Genomic DNA, 23,344 nt, shown 5'->3' with positions numbered 1-23,344 from the left:
GTTCAAGTATCTCGGGATCTTGTTCACCAATGAGGGAAGAAGGGAGCTGGAGATCGACAGGCGGATTGGCGCAGCGTCTGCTGTGAAGTGGGCACTGTACCGGTCTGCTGTGGTGAAGAGAGAGCTGAGTCAAAAAGCGAAGCTTTCGATTTACCGGTCGATCTACGTTCCCACCCTCATCTATGGTCATGAGCTTTGGGTCATGACCGAAAGAACAAGATCGCGGATACAAGCGGCCGAAATGGGTTTTCTCCGTAGGGTGTCTGGGCTCTCCGTTAGAGATAGGGTGAGAAGCTCAGTCATCAGGGAGGGACTCAGAGTAGAACGGCTACTCCTTCCCGTCAAGAGGAGCCAGTTGAGGTGGCTCGGGCATCTGGTCAGGATGCCTCCTGGACGCCTCTCTGGTGAGGTGTTTCGGGCGCGTCCCACCGGGAGGAGGCCCCGGGGAAGACCCAGGACACGCTGGAAGGACTATGTCTCTCGGCTGGCCTTGGGATTCCCCCAGAGGAGCTGGAACAAGTGGCTGGGGAGAGGGAAGTCTGGGCCTCCCTTCTTAGACTGCTGACCCCGTGTCCTGACCCCAGATAAGTGGGAGAAAATGGATGGATAGATGGATGGATTTTTGCACAATTATTACACAAGTTGTGTAATAAGTTGTAGTTTTGAGGATTAATTTTATTGTTGAACAACTCCAGCTCTCTCTGGTCCAAGTAACCCCTCGACTGCGTTGTGTATTTGTTTTTAATGAAGACAAGGAGTTTCTGGGTGATCAGGCAGTTTATTTCCTGAATGAGAACATATCGGGGTTCGAATCAGTGCAACGTCTCAGCTTCACTCAGCACACTACAACAGAATGTTATGTTAGCTTTTAACTTTAGCACATATAGTATTAAAGAAACTAAATGTACAAAAACTGGTGCCAGGCACACATCTAGTCAATATTAATTACACTCTATTTATCTAAATTAATAAAAATAGTTTTTTATGTGTTGCTAACACTTTTCTACACTGTGTGATGAAGAATGCAACTCACCTCTCATGCAGCTTTCACAGACTGGCTCTGAGTACACGGGCCAGCAACCTATAACCAGCCACACAGAGATGGGGGCGCTATTTCCCCATTGCACTGAAGCAAGTGGGATTCTACAACCTAAACACTATTACATAACTGGCCACATAGTGGAGTACTTTGATGCTTGTTGGAGCATAAAAATCATGGCCTTCTTGAAAGATGCAGACTTTTTCCTGTATCACTGCTTGAAGAAAGTGTTTTCTAAAAACTGGCTGTAGGTTCAGGAGTTGATTTTGAATCCATCTTCAACCCAAAAAATCTTTATAACACCAGTCCATACCATTACCTGCCTCCACCTTGATGGCGTCTGATGTGAGGTGGAGCTCTGTGCCCATTACTGACTCAGCCATGGGCCCGTCCATCTGGTCCATAAGAGTCACTCTCATCTCATCAGTGCATAAAACCTTTGAAAAATCTGTCTTCAGGTCTGTCTTGGCTTCAGGCTTGGGGTCTCAACTTATGTGTCTTGTTCAGTGGTGGTCAGGTTCCAGCGTTCCTTACCTTGACCATGTCTCTGAGCTCTGAACAGCTTGTCCTTCTGGGAACTCCGGGGAGGGTGCTGGAAGATGATGGGTTCCTGTAGCTTCACGTTCTCAAATCTTTGACAGTTAATCTACATCTTTTTTTCGCAACATATTTTTTGCAACCCTGTTGACTATTTGTAGCAAACAATTTGATGGTTCTGTGATCACGCCCCATTATCTTAGCAATTTCAAGAATGCTGCCTCCCTCTGAAAGACTTTTTACAATTTTGTACTTTTCAGAGTCACCTAAATCTCTTTTTTGACCAATTTTGCCTGAGGAAAAGAAGGTGCCTAATAATTATGCACACCTTAATATAGAGTGTTGATCTCCTTAGGACCCACCCTCCCCTGATATGTTTATAAACATATTATTATTTTTATTATTGCTGCTGCTTATTGAATATAAGTATCATATAAGCATTCAAGTTTATACATCTTGGAGTTGGAAAATATACATAAAAATGTTGATATGGTCAAAACTAAAACTTGCCTAATAATTGTGCACACAGTGTAGACCTCGTGATGTGCATAAACTCTTGTGTCATGTAATTGTGTTCTCTGGACTTCTATTCAAAAGCGAGATTAGTTTATACCTTTCTTTATCAGTGGTTTGTATTGGCAGGTCATAGAAAATGTTGATCTTCTGGTGTCGTCACACACAGAATGGACTGAAAAGAGAAAATAATACTGTAGCGTACCAAGACATTTTTGACAATCTCTGCTCACGGTAGAAACAGCTTCACAAAGTAAGGGCCTTAAAGCATAGAGGAGTGACTCTGGCTTAGATCAGTGGTGTCCAAACTTTTTGCCATGAGGGCCAAAATAAAAGCACTTGGTAGAAGTGGGATGGGGAAGCACAGTTTTAAAAATGTAACTTTTCTTTTTAATAATAAACTAAATGCGCAAGATTGTATTGAAACAAACAAAATAGACCTTTGTAGAAAATGGATCTGTGAATCATTTAGAGGGTCTTGAACAGATGCGTTTAGGATTTAGCCTGTTCAGCAATAAGAATGGGACATGGGTCACTTATCCAAAGTTCATTTATATTAAGGGGTCAGTGATAATTAAGAAGAATGCAGAAGCCTGGATAAAAAGTTCAAAATATTTTTTGTTGAGCTTACAGGACAGATTTGCTTTATTCTAAAATTGTGTTTTGACCATAAATGGCCGAACTTTGGATACGTCTCGTTCACATGAACCTGACTGGTCTATATTCTATTCTCTCTCTCTCTTAGCGGTATATAGATATATTGAATCGGTGGTGGTGTGCGTCATACGTTGCGCAGCCCGCTGCGCTGCTCTCTGTGTGTTTTGTGCTCAAGAAAGACGGTGGAGGAGAAGCTTATTTTGAAATCCTCGGCAGGATATGTGGCTTGTTTTGTCTGAGGTAGAGGTAGAGAGGTCCACCTGCTGCAGCAGAGCCGCTACAGACCTGCTGACTGAATGACCGGAGCTGCGGCGGGACTTCAACTCTGCTCTGCTTCAGAGACGCCGCACGTTTCTGAACGAGACTGTTTTTCCACTGACATGTGTGGAGGACACAGCGGCTGGATTCCTGCGCTGACGTTTTCTTTTTCGAAGAGAAGAAACTGAGCCGAAGGTGCGACAGCGGACACATCTGCTCTGTGGGCAGCGACCCTTCATGTCCACCCCGTCAGGTGATGCAGGCTGGCCTGTAGGGATCTAATTCCACTCGGTCCAGGTGTGGGCGGTCAGGGACTTGGCAGGAATTTCGCCAAAATTACGACGGGAATCAAGTACAGTTCACTGTCTCCCGGTACCGGGGGAGACCACCGGCCGCTCGTCATGTCTCGCGCCAAGGAGCGACTGAAAGCCGGGAAGGAGACGAAGGACAGCGTCACTCTGCTGCCATGCTTTTATTTTGTGGAGGTAATCAATCCATCCATCCATCATCCATCATCCATCCATCCATCCATCCATCCATCCATCCATCCATCCATCCATCCATCCATCCATCCATCAGATGTCAGTCAGGTGGACTGCTGATGTTTTCCATCCCATCCCCCTCTGTAGTTATTCTGATTGTCGCCAGAAGTGATTCGTGCGGGTTGGAAGTTTGATTCTCATTCCTCTCTGCCGTGTTTGCTCCTCTTGTTTTGGCTGCCAGTGACTCTGCAGTCGTTTCCAGGATATTGTTATTCATCCAGCATCCAGCAGTTTGGCCCAAAAATTCTGAGGCAAATATTTTGATTGGCATTTAACAGTGAAGAGTTCACACAAAGCATATAAGATAGTCCTAATGCACTTTAGGGCCTGGTTCCATTTAATCATGGTATTGGACATTCATGCTCACAGTTTAGGGTTTAGCCATTTTTCTAGCAAATCACTGACTTTCAGTGTAATTGTTTTTTCCTCTTGGCCTAAAGCCTGCAGTCATGTTGCATTTGGTTCACCGCCTCCAGACTGTTGAGCAGCCCTCCAGCATGCTCACTAGTTCTCTCTTCTGGCTGGAGATTATAAGTTTTCCTTGCTGACATCCCAATTTGCAAAATCACACGATGGTTATTGTTGTTGTTAAATAAAGCTATGAAATGAAATGCATCATGCTGTAACTATTCTGCTTTATTACATAGCAGTCTTCAGAATGAAAGCAAGCAAAATTAACAAACAGCTGAAAATGTGTTTCCACTCAGAAAATATAGAAATAAACTTTCATTTATTTCTACTAAATTAGAAAATTCATTCACCTATTCAGACTGATCCGAGTCTGAATGGGTGACTTTGGCTCAGTGGAAAGGGTTAGGGTTAGGGTTAGGGTTAGGGTTAGGGCCACGGTCCGAAGTGGCAAAATTTTCCTATAGGCTTTGACACCGCCGTGGCTGCCACTATGCCTAAGTGGCTGCAAGAGCTCATTTGCCACCCCGGTATTCCTTTGAATGGGCCATTTGGGCGCTTTTGGTGCCATACGGGTGCAGATGCAGTTCATGCAAAATCCCCTGGATGGAGCTCTTGTATTAGGAATAGAATCGTGTCAGATTTTCACTTTCAGCTCAGAGGGCCTGCCACCTGGGTGTTCCGACCGGTGATCCTTGGTGGCAAAGTGGGTTAGCTGGGTGTGCTAAGTGTCTGAGTGCTGGTGGTTCATGGGTAGTGTGGTCCACGGGCATTGTGGGGGATGGGGAGGCCTGCCACTTGGGTATTCTGACCTGTGTTCCTTGGTGGCAAAGTGGGTTAGCTGGGTGTGCTAAGTGTCTGAGTGCTGGTGGTTCATGGGTAGTGTGGTCCCTGGCTGGTGTGGGGGAGGGGAGGCCTGCCACTTGGGTGTTCTGACCGGTGTTCCCTTGTGGCAAAGTGGCTTAGCTTTGTTTGCTAAGTGTCTGAGTGCTGGTGGTTCATGGGTACTACTCTGGAGGTCCATGGGGGTGGTTCATCTGTCCTCCATGCGGGGTTATGGTGCTCCATTCCTGGGTACTTGAGCTCCATGGTGTGCCCTGGTTCTCTGGAGGTCCAAGTGTTCAGTGAAGATGTGCCCTGGTTCTCTGGAGGTCCATGGGGGTGGTTCATCTGTCCTCCATGCGGGGTTATGGTGCTCCATTCCTGGGTACTTAACCTCCATGAGTCCCCCTGGTTCTCTGGAGGTCCATGGGGGTGGTTCATCTGTCCTCCATGCGGGGTTATGGTGCTCCATTCCTGGGTACTTAACCTCCATGAGTCCCCCTGGTTCTCTGGAGGTCCATGGGGGTGGTTCATCTGTCCTCCATGCGGGGTTATGGTGCTCCATTCCTGGGTACCTGAGCTCCATGATGTGCCCTGGTTCTCTGGAGGTCCAAGTACTTAAGCTCCATAAGTCCTCCTGGTTCTCTGGAGGTCCAGGGGCTGTTTCATCCAACCTCCATGCGGGGTTATGGTGCTCCATTCCTGGGTACTTGAGCACCATGATGTGCCCTGGTTCTCTGGAGGTCCATGGGGGTGGTTCATCTGTCCTCCATGCGGGCTTTCAGTGCCCTAGCCCTGGGTAAATGAGCTCCATGAGTCCCCCCTGGTTGTCTGGAGGTCCAAGGGGTCTGTCTCCCAACCTCCATGCGGGGTTATGGTGCTCCATTCCTGGGTACTTTAGCTCCATGAGTCCCCCTGGTTCTCTGGAGGTCCATGGGGGTGGTTCATCTGCCCTCCATGCGGGCTTTCAGTGCCCTAGCCCTGGGTAAATGAGCTCCATGAGTCCCCCCTGGTTGTCTGGAGGTCCAAGGGGTCTGTCTCCCAACCTCCATGCGGGGTTATGGTGCTCCATTCCTGGGTACTTTAGCTCCATGAGTCCCCCTGGTTCTCTGGAGGTCCATGGGGGTGGTTCATCTGCCCTCCATGCGGGCTTTCAGTGCCCTAGCCCTGGGTAAATGAGCTCCATGAGTCCCCCCTGGTTGTCTGGAGGTCCAAGGGGTCTGTCTCCCAACCTCCATGCGGGGTTATGGTGCTCCATTCCTGGGTACTTTAGCTCCATGAGTCCCCCTGGTTCTCTGGAGGTCCATGGGGGTGGTTCATCTGCCCTCCATGCGGGCTTTCAGTGCCCTAGCCCTGGGTAAATGAGCTCCATGAGTCCCCCCTGGTTGTCTGGAGGTCCAAGGGGTCTGTCTCCCAACCTCCATGCGGGGTTATGGTGCTCCATTCCTGGGTACAGAAGCTCCATGAGTCCCCCCTGGTTGTCTGGAGGTCCAAGGGGTCTGTCTCCCAACCTCCATGCGGGGTTATGGTGCTCCATTCCTTGGCAAAGCCCCCCCAGAGCAGGGGGTCATCAGAGGAGGTTGTGCCTGGTTTCGTTTATTCTTCCAAGTGTGTGTGATGACCCGAGCCCACCTTTGGCCCAATAAATGCGCGGGACCCCCCCTTAAAGCCCCCGTGAATGTTGGTTCCCATTTGGCATCAATGCATTTGAAAGTGATACCCGGATGGCAAGTCCTGCAGCTCAGCGTCCCAAGCTGGTATCGAACCAGGCTCTGCCGGGTGGGAGGCAAGCTTCTTAACCATTGTGCCACGGGGAAGCCAGGGTCAATGTGCCCAGATGGCAGAGCATTTATATTGAAATGTGGCAAGCCCCAATGGTGCCGAATACCCATTTGGCAAGCCCATGTTCACAAAGGGAGCCTTACCAGGGGCGCGAGACTCTGGGCCATGCATGCTGGTGGGTCTAGTCCGCGGAGGGGTGCTTAAGTGTGGGGTACCCATGTTCGAACGGTCCTTAAGTGTTGGTCCCCAAAGTGGCAAGCCTCCCATTGACATAAACACCCAGGTTGCAAGCCCCATGTTCACGAATACCCAAGTGGCAAGCCCCATGTACTCGAATACCCATGTGGCAAGCCTCCCATTGATATAAACACCCAGGTGGCAAGCCCCATGTTCACGAATACCCAGGTGGCAAGCCCCATGTTCACGAATACCCAGGTGGCAAGCCCCCATTGTCATAAACACCCAAGTGGCAACCCCCCATGTTCACGAATACCCAAGTGGCAAGCCCCCATTGTCATAAACACCCAGGTGGCAAGCCCCATGTACTCGAATACCCAGGTGGCAACCCTCCCATTGACATAAACACCCAGGTGGCAGCCTATGTTCACAAAGGGAGCCTTACCAGGGGCACGAGACTCTGGGCCATGCGTACTGGTGGGTGTAGTCCGCGGAGGGGTGCTTAAGTGTGGGGTACCCAGGTTCGAAGGGTGCTTAAGTGTGGGTCCACAAAGTGGCAAGACCCCCATAGTCCTAAACACCCATTTGGCTTAAGTCTGGGTCCCCAGGTTTGAATGGTGCTTAAGTGTTGGTCCCCCAAGTGGCAACACCCCCGTGGTCATATACCCCCATTTGGCAAGTTTGGGTACCCAGGTTGGGACAGTGCTTAACCCTAAGTGTGGGATACCCAGGTTCGAAGGGTGCTTAAGTGTGGGTCCACAAAGTGGCAAGACCCCCATAGTCCTAAACACCCATTTGGCTTAAGTCTGGGTCCCCAGGTTTGAATGGTGCTTAAGTGTTGGTCCCCCAAGTGGCAACACCCCCGTGGTCATATACCCCCATTTGGCAAGCCCCATACCCTATCCCTGGGTAAAGGAGCTCCATGAGTCCCCCTGGTTCTCTGGAGGTCCAGGGGCTGTTTCATCCAACCTCCATGCGGGGTTAGTTGTCCTGCAATAGAAAAGTTGTTCAAGTTTCCTTCTTCCACATGCTGATGTGCCCCTGAGCCAGGCACTTAATACTGATCTGATCATTATTGTGTGAATAAAAATCTGTGTGAATGTGACTCTATTGTGAAATAATTTGATCTGTTGGTATGACTAGTGCTACAAAGAATTCAGTCCATTTACTATTTATCGTCTCATTAGCAGTGGCGCCGCCGGGTCTTAGGAAACTCTGTCTGCTCCTGCAAAAATGCTGGCCAACCTGCCAGCCCCTCGGAGAATCTGTTCATTTCATATAAAGGCATACAGAGTTATCTTCTTCAGTCAGTACTATTTCAGTCTTATTTTTTGACATTTGACTGACCTGTACCGTAAAACTATGTAGAACCTAGTATCAGTGGGAAAAGACATCAGACAACCTTAGTCACTACTAGCATTATCAAAATAATAAATATCTCAATAAATAGACACTAGGAAAATTTATAATTTGAATATACTCATTTACGTCAAATTCATTATGAATTGCATTTGCCAGAATTTTTGCATTCCCTCTGACTGCAGCGCTGCAGTAACAGACACTTAGCCCAGCTGCTGGAACTGAAAGCTTTAAACTCTAACATGTCAAATATATCCAAAAAAACCCACATTCAACCAGGAGTTGCCCTAGACTTTTTTGTTCTCCATCATTTGACGGACAGCATTAAAAAAACCCCCAAAATCTCCTATTTTTACCCGTCAAATTATAATCATATTCACATATGCTACTTTGGGGATTTTTAGTTAATATTCACCTAGTTGAACGTGAATCCAGATCCCATCACACATAAAGGAGATGAATGCATCTACCTTTTTCTCTGGAGTGACAAAAACCACTGACTGTGGCCCCAATAACTTATAATAAGTGAAATTAAACGACTCCAATTAAATTACCAGCACTTCACCTACTGCGGTCTGAACACACAGCTTCATAAATTCCTCCTGGTCCACATCTGCAGAGAAATCTGCACTGGTTCATCAGTCAGTTGGATCTGTCTGATCCAAAGCGATCAATTGAACTCTGCGAGCTTTTTACTCTGTGCGCGGTCCGGGCGTGCGCTTTTACGAGGATCTTTGTGCGCGGTTTCGCTTCTAACAAAAACGGAGACAAACAGTAGGTGAGATACTCTTCTTCCCTGCATTGCAGATTCAATAGTTGCTAAAAGTCTAAAACTAATCAACCTCTATCCATGATGCTAAAATAATCAGCATCATGGAGTTGAAATGCACTTATAACCACTAATTCTGAATTATAGTGATATTTGCCACATAGTTTAACCTCAAAAACAAAACAAATCTGGAAAATCTGCCTTTCTGGAGTGTGTTATGTTTAATAATATGTTAAATAAAGTCAAAGGGTGGTTGTGACTTACTCAGGTCCGTTGAATAAAATAGACATCCTGTGGTAGGACTTGCCTGGATGTAGATCCATAAGAAAAGTGATTATACAACAAACTTTAGTTTTCTTGCTGCTGTGAGAAGTCCAGTGCAGTTGCACTCCACAAACCTGGACTCATAGAAAAATGATCGTTTTTTCCTGACATGTGTATGTGCAACTTTCTGTTGTTCTCCTTCCTATAAAACACATTGAGATTTGTGGTTTCAATCTGAAACCACGTTCTAAAACCCCAGGACACCAATACTGTGCAACTGTACTCAAGTCCTTTCTGAATTAGAAGCATATTACTTTGTCTTGGTACTGTGGCTTTATAGTATTTTTCTGTTTACTTTCTCCCTGAGGCCTTTATGTCTATTTTCAAGCAACTCTTTCTAGAAGTGTGCCTGTAGCTCGCTTAAATGTGGCTGAGAATAGACTGACTGGACTGGAGATGACTGAGGAGTTGTTGACTGAATTGATATGTTCATAGAAATATTGCTATTTTCTGTTCTTCTGTTCTTTCTGATCTGAATGATAGGGGAGGTTCAGTATAGCTTTGGGTTAACTATCAGAAGTGCAAATTTCTCTGTTTGCTTCCTTCTGTCCACAGCAAAGCTGTGCTTGTATCTCACACACTGCCACACTATGATACCCACTTGCTGGCTGCTAGGCAACATGGCCTTCTGAATGGGGTGTATTTTTATATCTGTGTGCTCAGGGCTATGGATGTTATGAGGAAGAAAACATTCTTACTGCAGCCTGTTTTCTGCTGCATGCTCAATAGAAAACCTTTGGTTCAATTATCATTATGCATTATCTTCAGATCAGTTTTATGTTCTTAACAACAGAAAATTAGACTTTATACTTTCTTTCCAACTAAATTTAGATAACTGTTGTTTCTATGTGTGTCTGTGCTGGGGAATCTACCTGCATAGTGTCTCCTCCCTTGGTAACTTCAGCATGTGAGTTGATTTAGGGCAGTAAATTAGGGCAAGAGCCTCATTGCAATGCAGCACAGTATATTCTGGAAGCAGTGGGAGTATTTTACTGTAGAGAGTATGACATCATAATCTGATGAGCATTTGATTAGTTATAAATGAATGTGAGGATTATGCTGACTACAAAATAAAAATAAACACCCAGAGGAAATGGTTTAGTCCACTTCCATGGAATTGTTATATTTAGTGAAAGCAGGTTGTGAGACTCGATTATCTTTAAAATCTTTTTTTACTCAATCTGTTCTTCAGGTTCTTCAGTTATCAGATTGGAGCAAAGTGGTATTCTATCCATTCATTCAGCATTTCAGTGTTCAGCATTTCCTGATGATTCGTGGAACTTGTTTAGAAATGTGAACAGTGGACACTGACATTAGCATTGGGGACATCTGTGCTGCTGCTACATGTTTTTAGCATTGAGATACTATTTTAGGCTTGAATAGGTTCACTTACAAGCTAACTCCTTATAGCACCACTTGATGGTGTTTTTTTAGCTTCCCATCAGATCGTTTCTCTAATCAGAAATGAACCCCCACTAGGCTGTCACTGTTGTTAGCGATTGTCACTTGTACGTCCAATTTAAGGTTGTACCAGAAACAAAATACAAAGAGTCTGGCTCAGGATTTTTGTATGTAAAAAAAAAGTGATTAATTGTGTAAAAAATTTTATTGTCTTAAAATCTGTATATTCAATTAATAATCAAATTTGACACGTTAAAGTCTCAGCACTAGTTAAAATTTATTGCAATCGAAGCAGTTCATTGCACACTGATATTTGGTGTACAGTAATACTGCAATAACAATATACTTGCTGTACATTGTGCAGTCCTAGAAAGTTGTATCCTGGACTTTTTTTCTCTTTGTGCTGGTTTTTGGAGCCTCTTTATCTTAGAGTAGTTGCTAGTTTGGCCCGGCAGGAACTAATTTGGATGATTGGAATCAAGAGATGTACTGGTGAGACTTTAGGGCAGATGGAAAATTAAAAAAACTACGCAATCTAAAGAATATTGTCTATCTGAACTGGTTCCCCTGTGTCGGCCTTGGCCAGCAGGTTATCTCAGATCTCCTGGATGATATGTAAACAAGACTCTCTTTCTCACCTCATTCTCTTCCTGAAGACATCGATGCAACTGTGGAGCAGAGTGCTCCCAAGGACTTGCTCTTAGATAAGACAATCAGAGACTGTTGCCTGGGAAAGCTGGCTGCATGGGGTTCACGGACTTATTGCACACATATCTCAAGGCTAAAGATACACACTCCCTGATTTCATCGCTTTTCGCTGGCCGCATGTCTGAATGTTGCTGTGTGTGCTGCTGGGATTCTCTCCTTGCTGATGCTGTCATTTCATCACCTGTCTGTCTTTTTATTTCATTATGAATTGTGGAGTACCTATTGCTTTAGACCTACATTTAGCTTTATAATTTTAATAATGGAGCGAGACCTAGAGAAATTCATGTTTATAAGTTTAGAAATTATTCTTATTATCCCAGAACAAGAATCAAACATGGAGAACCAACATTTAACTGATTCTTTACTAATCTAAAACAAACTTAGATTTTTTTTCTTTTATTGTGCTTGTGTTGTTCTTGTTTTTCTTCTAATTCATGTAAAGCACTTTGAACTGCCTTGTTGCTGAAAAAGTGCTAGATTAATAAAACTTCTTCTTGAATTCAGCAATCAGATCGCAGTCGCTGGGCTCCGTTCTCCTTCAGTTACATTATGCTTACCTCATGGTTTTTCTAGGAGAATGTTTTGGTTGATTTAACACTTTCAAACATTAAGGAAATAATTAGAGACCAAATGCAGCAACTGGATTTTCAATTTGACCTCAGAAAATATTTCTCTACCATTTAAAAGAACTTTAAATATGCACGATTGGTACCATAATCTACCTTCTTCCTCCTCCTTACTTCTTCTCTTCCCTCCAATCTGCTCCATACTTTGGATTTGTTAGTTTCCAAATACTCCAAACTAAGTTATTTAATACATTTGGTCATTTGAATAAAACCAAAGTATTTTATTCAAATTGCTTCTTAGCTTCCATTGATAAGGAGGCATCCTGACCAGATACTTTGCACATTTACTTGTGTAAAGTACACAAGTAAATGTGTACTTTATAATGTGATAAAGTACACATTATAATGTGTACTTTATCACACTTACTAAACCCGATTGTTTTACTGGGACCTGATCCCAAATGCAGACCAATCACTTTGTCTATTGCAGTGCTAGTGATAAATTTATCTCCATTTGTTTATTGATTTTCAGTAAAGATAGATTATTACTGAAACAGCTGATATTCATAAAGTTCAGGATGTCTTTCTGATCACTGATGGATTTTAACTGGCCTCTTTGCTTCTGTAACAGTTATGGGCTAGGCAGCTAACTGCGGCTACATAAGCAGCATCAGCAGAGCGGCCTTTAAGGAGCCTGAGGTGTGAAAAAAACAGGAGGCAGTGCTTTTAGTTTTGGTGAATATATATTAAGTGATTTGAATAAAAAACATACAATTACAACAACACAATGAGACACATGAGAATTGACTCAGAATAAATTGATTTCCAAATCATAAAGTCCATAGTCCATTCCTAGCTCGCCATCTTTTGATCCAGATGAGAATCTGATCCAACAGGTGGAAAAACCCTGACCTAAAAGGTCAGAAAACTCATTAAGTGTTTTATCAGAAACAATTATGCACAAATATAATACAAAGGAAATAATTATTAAATTTAAACATCTAGTTTATGCATACTAAATGCAAATGCAATAATTAGATTCCTAATAATTAAACAAACATTTCAATCAGGTTAAATTAACTATAATTTAAATAAAACAAAACTATCATATTTCAACTAATCAATTTAAAGTGCTAAAGTTAAAGTGCACTTCCAAAATATCAATCAAGAAAAATAAAATAAATTAATTGTCAAATACTCAAGCAGAGTGAGGGAAGGAAAATAAATAAATAAATATACTGCGCAATATCAACTTAAGTGTAGCTACATTCTGTTCTGATCAATTTTATTTTAAACTTCAGTGCCTCGGCATCAGTGTAAAGGTGTCAGAACACAAAATTCAGCAACAAGTTACCTTCTAGAAGACAGTGGGCCGTACTGAGCCACAATCAGCACTGACAGAATCCCGGTGACGGTCCAGGTAAACAATGCCAGTGATTCTAATAAAACAACCCTCCAATGAGAAATCGAGCAGAAGTACCACATGAAAAAGTAATACTGTTATCAAATAGCAAACTCATCCAGCAATCAAATCAATAGGTTCAAAGATTTTTGGAGGAATTCTTGAGGAAGACGCCAACAGCAAACCACAATCACAGTGGAACAGGTGAGGACCTTTTACTGCGCACTGGAGGCGGGGCTTTAAATAAGTTAGAGTTTGGGCAACACAGGAAGTGGGCCCGCAAAAATAAAAGTCCTTTACTAATTGCGGGTTACACTTCCCATGCCTTTTTCCACTTCCCTTTGTATGTGTTCAATATTTTTCCTTGTGTTATTTGACATGGGTAGAGTGCCTTCTCCGGGTCAGGGGGGTGTCCTGCCCCAAGTGGAGGAGTTTAAGTATCTCGGGATCTTGTTCACGAATGGGGGAAGAAGGGAGCGGGAGGTCGACAGGCGGATTGGCGCAGCGTCTGCTGTCAAGCGGGCGCTGTACCGGTCCGTCGTGGTGAAGAGAGAGCTGAGCCAAAAAGCAAAGCTCTCGATTTACCGGTCAATCTACGTTCCCACCCTCATCTATGGTCATGAGCTTTGGGTCATGACCGAATGAACGAGATCGCGGATACAAGCGGCCGAAATGGGTTTTCTCCGTAGGGTGTCTGGGCTCTCCCTCAGAGATAGGGTGAGAAACTCAGTCATCCGGGAGGGACTCAGAGTAGAGCCGCTGCTCCTTCACATCGAGAGGAGCCAGTTGAGGTGGCTCGGGCATCTGGTCAGGATGCCTCCTGGACGCCTCCCTGGTGAGGTGTTTCGGGCATGTCCCACCAGGAGGAGGCCCCGGGGAAGACCCAGGACACGCTGGAGGGACTATGTCTCTCGGCTGGCCTGGGAACGCCTCAGGATTCCCCCGGAAGAGCTGGAAGAAGTGGCCGGGGAGAGGGAAGTCTGGGCCGCCCTTCTGAAGCTGCTACCCCTGCGACCCGACCTCGGATAAGCGGAAGAAGATGGATGGATGGATGGATGGATGGTTATTTGACATTATTACACGACTTAATTTCTGAACTTGTTTATTTATTTTTTCTATGTATGGATTATTTGGGTTGTTACCAACAATGTCAATATCACCTTTATCACCAATATTGATAAAGGTGATATCACCCAGAAATTAAGACCCAGAAATAACATCAGGGGTTTCCACACCTATGCTTTATAATAGTGGAGATGAGATGCTGGCGTGTTCATGTTAGTGTGACTGCCTGATTTTAAGGCTTTTCTCTGAGGTTTTGTTCTGATCTTCTCTCTGTGTCGCAGCTCCCCATCCTGGCCTCCTCTGTTGTCAGTCTTTATTTTCTGGAGCTGACTGATATTTTCCAGCCGGTGCATTCTGGGTACACTTGTAATGACCGCAGCTTGTCGTTGCCCTACATCCCGCCCAGACAGGAAGTCTGCCCACTCCCTTTGCTCTTCAGCTTGGCCTTTGCAGCTCCAACAGTCACAGTAAGTTTTATAGAAATCACATTTTGTTAATGAATGAAATTGAATTTGGTCTTATTAATGAACTTTCAAAACAGATATACTAGAATTCTTATCTGAGGTCTTAAGCAACACATCAGTCAGGTGAATTTATCACAGTGGAAAAATACAGGCCATTTATAAATTGCGAGATGAATATCATATTAGCTTGTGTATGTAAGTTAAGTTGCTTTTAGTTCCTAATGTCAGTGTGATTATGTAATTAGCCATTCAGTTACTCATCACTTTCAGTTTTTATATTGTTTATTTCAATCAATCAATAATTTTTCTAATGATTCTCTAGCAGTAATCTTTCCCTTATTTTTATATCCTAAATACCAACAGCTTTTTAATCAGTATTTTTATTTTTCTTCAATGCTGAAATTGAAAACAAATCTGTTATGAAATTCAGAATTAATGAAAACATTAAACTTTAAAAATGAGTGAGAACCTGCCAATGTTGGGAAAATGGTTGATCTAAATGATGGTAGGTTCTGTTCACCAGCAAAGAAAGTGTGATTTTTAAAAAAATTGGTGCATAAAGCAAATATATAGCATACAAACACATTAAATTTCTGTTGCATATAAATGCATATATTGGTTTTCCAGCACTTTATCACAAATAACAATTAACTTGTCAGCAATTTATATTGTCTGCCATCTTTGAAGTTAGTTGTTAAATGATAAGAAAAAAACAGTTCCAAAAATCTATCACGTTCTAAAAAAATACATTTCATCCTAGATTAGCCATTTCTGTTTCCACCTCACTGGAGCTTTTATATTAAGAACATGATGGGGATTCATGTTCTTGTCTGGAGATGTATCTCTGTCAGATGTTGTACTGGCTGCGTTTCTGTTACAAACATGCACAAATTTTTGTCTATTTCCTGCAAATATCGAAAAACCAAAATTTTGCAGTTGTGTTGTTTTTATTAAATAAGAAATATAAATTAAAATCACATGTGAATAAGCTTGTTCATGAGATGAGTCATTAAAAATCATGGCAGCACTGAATGCAAACAGTTACATGATATATATTCATAATTCAGTTCTGGCTCTAGTCATCATCCATCAGAGGAGGCGTTGCCGTCTCATTCAGGCGTTGGAACGCTAAGTGTGCGGCATTTTGGGAAATTGTTGTCAGTGAATTTAGAGAAGAGCTATGGATTGTTGAGAATAAATAATTCTGTGTTTTCCTTTTATCTCTTTTAGTTAGTTGCTAAGCTAAAGCCAGAGGAAAGGACATGTTAGGAAAAGCCCTCAAAGCTAAGATTACAGAATACTAGGAGCTAGGTAACGCCCTCTTTGGGGCGGAGCTCACAGAGAGGGTAACAAAGGGAATGGGAAACTCTTGTGGGATACCATTTTGACTGTTAGCTCTTAGAGGTAGCAGGTCATAATGGACCAGCTGTATTTTGGTGTTAATAAATGGAATTCATGAATTCAACTCACTGACTCTTCTGTAACCTCATACATCAAGAACTCAGCATGGAGAACGGATAATTCTCCACAGGATTCAACATGTTCAAATGACACAAAACCTTTTATGAACAGTGTGATGCTGTGAGAGCTCTGGTTTTTTTAGCTGCACATTGTCTGAAAAAAACAAAAACAAGCCATCTTCCTAATACGACTTCCTGATGTCTTCTTCATGGTTTTCGCCAGTAGTAACAGCCAGTTTTCGTTCATGTGACTCATGTGATGCAAAAAAGTGTTTCCATTGTAGTTCTGCAAAATACACCTATTTCAATATGGCTGAAAACCACCTCATCCTAGTGCAAAAAACTTTTTATTGAAAAAGGTTTTTTTTTTTTTACTTGCCATGTCTCCATTAAGCAAATTTATTTTTGTAATTTCAATTTCTGCAATTTTATGGTTAATGGAAACGCAGCTACTGGTAACTACTATTTGTTTGTTAAACTATTTAAGTAGTCATTTATAAAAGTTTTTCAAATGAGTCTGAAGTATTGGTGGATTTCAGCGAATCGTGGGTGGTTGTGAAATACATGAAGATCCATGCATTCCTAAAAACAAAAAAATATTTACATCTGCAATCAAACGTCTTACACTACTCTGTGTTTCTTTTTTTTTTTTTTTATCTTAACAGTTTAGTTAGTCAGCAGCTATAAAAGTCTGGTTTGCTAACTCTTTTGTGCTGCAGATCCTGATAGGAGAAGCCATCCTGTACTGCTATCTGTCCAGGAGGTCGTCAACCACTCAGACTGAAGCTAACATCAACGCCGCAGGCTGTAATTTCAACTCCTACATTCGCAGAGCTGTCCGCTTTATAGGTGGGAGAATATATGCCTTATACCACAACAGATTAGAAACATCTCCATAGTGTCTGTAAGAAACATAAAACCAGCAGAGCTGTTTTAAAAGTGAGAGGATATAATGGCAAACAGAACAACTGAAGAAAGCAAAACGTCTACAAAATATGTGTATTAATCTGCAGGTGTAGAAGTTGTACATTATTGTATGATTATTAACACAAGCATGCTTTGAATGCGCTCTGTTGCACAGGTGTCCATATCTTTGGCCTGTGTGTGACGGCTCTGATTACGGACATCCTCCAGCTGTCCACTGGGCAGCATACGCCCTACTGGCTGGATGTGTGCAAACCCAACTTGACCCACATTAACATGTCGAGCTGTGATGAAGCCTTCATTCTGGAGGATATCTGTTCTGGACCGGACCTGGGACTCATCAACGCTGGGAGGTGAAGCTCAATGAGCCACTCAGGATGTCAGAGGATGCTTGTGGGAGTGTGGGGATTATTTGTTGGTTTTGGTAGTTGCACTGACTCACATAGGGTTCAATTTTCTCATCACAGTTTTTGGTGGCCTGTTTGTTCTCAGTTCACTAATGGCCATGGAAAGAAAATTCAAAATCAAATAAATTGTTGTGTTCCACACTATAAATTATATATGTGCGTATACATTGAATAGAGATACCCAAGACAATTTTCTCCCAGATCAGTTTTCCTCAGTCGTTGCCATAACTACTACCCACTAGCTTTTTTAAAAAGCTAGTGGGGTTTATCTCATTATTTTTGGGAATAGGAACATTCAAATCATTTGTTGATCTGGATAGATGCAAGATACTTTTCGGTAGATATTTGTTCAATTAAATTAAATTCACTTTTTTTAATATAGCACCAATCTACAACAGATGTTGTCTCAAGGTACTTTGTAGAAAAAATGTCATTTCAATCCAATTATACAGACAGATTCAAATCAATTCCATATATTCAAAAGGGCTCAAAGTGTCCTACCTACCCAGCAAAGTGGTTCAAGTCATTGATGTGATGCAATCAGCATTCACTCCTCCTGAATGAGCATGTGGCCGCGGTGGACAGTTGGTGTCGTTGCTGCAATCCCTCATGCTGAGCATCAGTATTTATGGATAAAAATAACTGAGTATCATCAGGATAACAGTGGAAATTTATCCAACTTAGCCTTGGGCTGTTTCCTTGATCACTACAACATGTTCAGGCCTTTATAATACAAGGATCAACAGGATCAAATGCAGCTACAAGAGGATTTATCATTAACATGAACAAACTAATCATCAGGACATGAAGTAGCAACAACTGTGTGTTAAACAATGTAATAATGTGTTTTTACCAATCCAAGCCAAAGTTACATTTTAAACTATACTAAAGAGGCATAATGTGTCATGATGTGTGACAGATTATAACCCACCATAACCCTACATAAATTTGTACTTTTAATGATGACAATGAGGAGTACAGAAAAGTCCAGGCAGCACAAGTGAGCAATAAGGCTAATAGCTCAGAGTCTGGTAGCAACTGGAATAACTCAAAACAGGCACTGGGGAGACACAGGCTAACATGACAAACGACAGAACAGACGAGGACCTGACAAGGAAACAAGAGACACAGGTGGATTTAAATACACAGAAGGTAATCAGGGAAACAGAACGCAGCTGGGATCAATCAAGGGTAGACGGGACAACAGGACAAACAAATCCTCACATAATTCATTGTTATTCTTTTACATGCTGCATTTATACACCTGCTAGTGCAGTGTTGCCACATAACTCATCCAAGTTTCTTTAAAAGTCACATTCCTCTTTTAGATAAATATTCAGCGATGTCCTTGGCTGTGTGAACATGGTGCAGAACACTCAGCTTTCCTTGCTTTTTGTCTTTTAGGAAGTCTTTCCCATCCCAGCATGCCACGCTGGCTGCCTTTGCTGCTGTCTACATCTCTGTAAGTAGTCTTTGCACTTTTGTATGTGCAGAGTGAAGCATGTAAATGCTGAACTCTGTCATTATTGTTAAAAAAATGATCAGAAATAATAAGTGGTACACTTGTAACCGTGTCTCTTAGATGTACTTCAACACAGTGCTGACAGACTCAGCCAAGCTCCTGAAGCCTCTGCTGGTCTTCTCTTTCGTCATGCTGGCCATCCTGGCCGGATTGATCCGGATCATTCAGTTCAGAAACCACCCTGTGGATGTGTACTGTGGCTGGTTACTGGGAGCTGCCATCGCTGTTTATTTGGTAAAACCCATGTTTCAGTATTGAGAGAATGTACTTTAATTTGATAGAAGGGAATCAGTCAATAACACACACCACAAGGCCGCCAGTACCGGCCAGAGTACCAGGGAACCGGTACTCTGTTATCTTTGTTGCTCTAGTTATGGCTGATTTTAATATTAAATCTGAATGTGAATAATATGCTGAGGTAACATATCTCAAAATGAATCTTCTGATTCAGTTCCTGACTGATGGTTTTTGGTTCAGTACACTTGTTTCGTCACCATTAGCAAGATAATAAATATGAACTTAAGGAGGTTAAGGAGAGCTTAATGCTGGCTATGATCTTTGTACAATAACAAGACTGCTGATCCATCCCTCTGCCCATTTAGAAGGGCGAACTGAAACTAGGAGCTGGGTCCACAGTGGAGCACAGGTTGGTGCATTCTGTGCATTACTTTGTCTTTCCATTGTAAAAAGTGACCTATGCCGCTCCATTCCTTCAGCTGCAGCTCCATAACACAACGGTACTGGACAGTTAGAGTGGAGCTCTGGGTGTCACACAACACAGTCCATTGATTGGGAGACAGCATGAGACATTCTAGTGTGCCACCTTTTTCTGAGTATAACGCTTCACTAGACATTTAGGTTTAACCCTAACCTGCCCAACTGGCATTAGAAATGCTCTCCTGAAGAAGGCGGAACATACATTAGTGTTGGCCTTTTGTAAGTTACTATTTTAGTAATCTATCAATTATTCTGATGATTAATCGAGTAAAAAACATTTATGAAATAAAATATTGGTAAATATTTTAACCATATTTTATTGGTAAAATATTACAGTATCAATATCAGATATGAACAGCGGCCCAATTTTTAATATTTGAGCATCCCTAACAATTACTTTTTTGTAGTTTAGAGAATTAAAATGTAACAACAGTAGCTCACTTTTTAAGTTAACCTGGACAATTTGAAATTATATTTAATTTAATAATAAAGCAACAGATTCATAAAGACACTTCTAAAAAAATGTCTACAGCAGTTTTTAGTTTATATATTCATCTTCAGTCAATTTAATAACTGGACTCTCACTTTGCACAGCCATTTATAGCTTCTTTGTTTATATCTATCTGCATATCTATACAGGTGAGTCTCTGCTTCACCTGTATAGATACACCTGCCACACTCTTCGCCACTGTTTGCTCCAAAGTGTGAAATAATTTCCCTGCTGGGATGAATAAAGTAATTCTATTCTATTCTATTCTATTCTATTCTATTCTATTCTATTCTATTCTATTCTATTCTATTCTATTCTATTCTATTCTATTCTATTCTATTCTATTCTATTCTATTCTATTCTATTCTAAACTGGTCACGAAGCAGCAGGTCTGGAGGAAAAAGTCTGTTGTATTCCAGGCTTCATGCCAGTCATTTTAAGGATTCCTATTGGTCCTCCCATAAATGATAAAAACCCGGACATTATCATCTGTCAATAAAATTCTCCTGGATAGAACTTGAAAATTGGACGCTACACTGATAGCACTTAGCATTCATCAACAACTCATAGGAAGAAGTGAGAGTAGCACAATATAAATAATAATCACCAGCCAGAACACGGTGCGCTAAACAGTAAAACATCATTTAAGTAAGCGTCGAGGCAGATCATTTGCACTAGTAACACCAATTGTTACTAGTGGAAACACAAAGTGATGGTGCGTAGCAAGTTCTATCACCAGTTAAGCACTGGAACCAGTTTCCCTCAAACAGTTGTTTCAAATTGTTGAATTTTGGTACATGAACCCTTTCACCCTGAACATACTTGTATTTAAATATGATATGACATTGATAGGTTTTCTATCTATTATCACACCTACAGCCACGCTCACTCACCCCGGTAGCATCACTCGAAAGTTGGTGATCTCTACATGTAGCAGCAGAAAGGTTGGCTTACTTTTAACATTTGAGCTTTATCAGGGCAAACAAAAATCTTCTGTATGAAGGATTGCTGCAAAGTCAACGACACCAAGCAGGTGATTGCTACGTGACTTGATGCAATCGGCTGGATTTCCTTATATAGAAACTTTAAACCAATTTGAATGATGAACTGAAACTGATGCGCTTTTTGAAAACTAGGATCAGTTGGAATGTTTGTCTGATTGAATTGATTTTAAACCTTACACTTTTCATTTTTTTATGTTTGTGTTTTTTGAACAGTTTTGTTTGTATTCAGTTGAATTGTACTGGATGTTTGTTACATTATATGCAAAAAAAAAAAATTAATAACAGTATCCTGGTCATTTGATTTTTTTTTTTACATCACAAAATCCTGGCATTTTAACAGAGGTGTGGGACATTACTAACTAGAAACTGTCTGTCTGTGTGTGTATTGTCTTGAAAATGTAGTTTCTTACCACTAAACTTCCAAAAGACTACTAACATTTGGAACCTGGAATTTGGAACCTCAAACATTGTTCTGAGCCGTATGCAACAAAATTTCGTTCTGTATACACCCTGTGCATGCAAAATGACAATAAAGTCAGTCTAAGTCTAAGTCTAACATTTTAAAATCTAGTATGTTGAATTTCAGTGAATGTGAAAATATATGGCCTTTCAGTCTTCCTCACATGGTAGCAGCATGCAGAGCACAGAGTGCTGTTGCCTATGTTGTGTTCAAGAAATGAACAAAGAAAAAAAACTGTGTATATAGCAGGTACATGACTCACATCATGAGACCTGCACATGAGCTACAAGAACAGAAAAATGGTCAAATCCAGCAAACACTTGGGACTCCCTCTAAGACACCTTTAACTTCCTATTTTAATAGTTCAATTACCAAATATACTTTAAAATGCATTAATAGTTTATTAACTATTAATAAATAGTTAACAAACTATTAACTATTTATTAATAGTTAATAAATAGTTAACTATTTAACTATTTATAGTTAAATAGTTAAAGTTCAGTGCATTAATAGTTTAAATGCATGAAACTATTAATACATTAATAAATTATTAAATGCATTAATAGTCTATTAATGCATTTTAATAAACTTATCACAGTAAAAAACATCTTTTTATTACAGTTGAAGCAAATAATTATGGTCCATTTTATGTCCCTCTTGGGAGTACAGTCAATCAGCACCAAGGAAAATGATTGCCGTTCCTGCATTGGCTGCTTTGCAAATACAGGCAATAGTGCAGCTTTCCAACCTGCGTTTTCTTTTATATATTTCAGACATGTCTTATAGAAAAATCTAGTCTACTGTGCTTTGTTCTTGTAGTGTCAGGAAACAAATTAGTTTGTTTTTGTGGAGCAGTTTGACTTGGCTGTCATAATGTGGGAAAAAGCATGGTGCTTTACCACATATCTGTACAGCATGAGAAGCATGCCTGCTGCTCAGCCTGCATTTTGTATTCAGAGCATCAAATCAGGGAGTTTCCGCTCCAGGATTTTTTGGTATCAAATAATTTAAGTGACTTGATTATTCATCTCATCCTAAATCAGAGTATGATCCCCATCACTTCAGCCTGTTCTCTCACTTCCTTTATCACTCTGAACACAGCCATCTGGACCAACCTGCAGGGGTCTCTGCAGTTGTGGGTTGTGTGAACAGTAGACAGGTGGCTGGTGACCCTGCTGAGTCATTTATTTGATTATATCCTAATGATGGAAAAAGAAAAGAAGAAATTCATTATTAACTTCATGAGCAGAGTGAGCATTATAACATGAAAATATTACACCAACAGTCTTATCGGTTTTTATAGTATACTTTAATAGTGTTTAGCATCTAGTTAGTCAGTTAGCTATCAAAGTTGCTTAATAAATAGTCAAACTCATATAACATATGGTACATGTTATTAGATGTAAGATTCTTAGAGCCAAGCTTCTGACTGGGAGGAAATCCTGATATGTAGGAACTGCTTGGCTGATAGTCATATAGTATAATACCTCCTACACACCACAACCCTCGGCCCACTCTCTGCTTTAGACACTGCCAGTATACACTTTCAGACTTTCTGCTGAAGCAT

General features: G+C 41.6%; 1 protein-coding gene across 1 annotated transcript in view; it reads left to right on the top strand.

Annotated features, from left to right (window-relative positions):
• The first annotated feature begins 2,875 nt into the window (after positions 1-2,875).
• LOC102222145 (phospholipid phosphatase-related protein type 4-like) overlaps positions 2,876-23,344 on the top strand; it is a 28,386-nt gene continuing 7,917 nt past the window's right edge. Inside the window, exons 1-6 of the mRNA XM_023334737.1 lie at positions 2,876-3,489; positions 14,611-14,796; positions 16,973-17,102; positions 17,335-17,530; positions 18,989-19,046; positions 19,167-19,340. Of these exons, the coding sequence (XP_023190505.1) occupies positions 3,406-3,489; positions 14,611-14,796; positions 16,973-17,102; positions 17,335-17,530; positions 18,989-19,046; positions 19,167-19,340 (828 nt within the window). The 5' untranslated portion in view covers positions 2,876-3,405. The remainder of the gene's footprint in view (positions 3,490-14,610; positions 14,797-16,972; positions 17,103-17,334; positions 17,531-18,988; positions 19,047-19,166; positions 19,341-23,344) is intronic.

This window comes from Xiphophorus maculatus, chromosome 6 (assembly GCF_002775205.1).
Source record: "Xiphophorus maculatus strain JP 163 A chromosome 6, X_maculatus-5.0-male, whole genome shotgun sequence".
Lineage (NCBI taxonomy): Eukaryota > Metazoa > Chordata > Actinopteri > Cyprinodontiformes > Poeciliidae > Xiphophorus > Xiphophorus maculatus.
The sequence above is the reverse complement of the archived record's forward strand: the minus strand, read 5'-3'. Positions and strand labels throughout refer to the sequence as shown.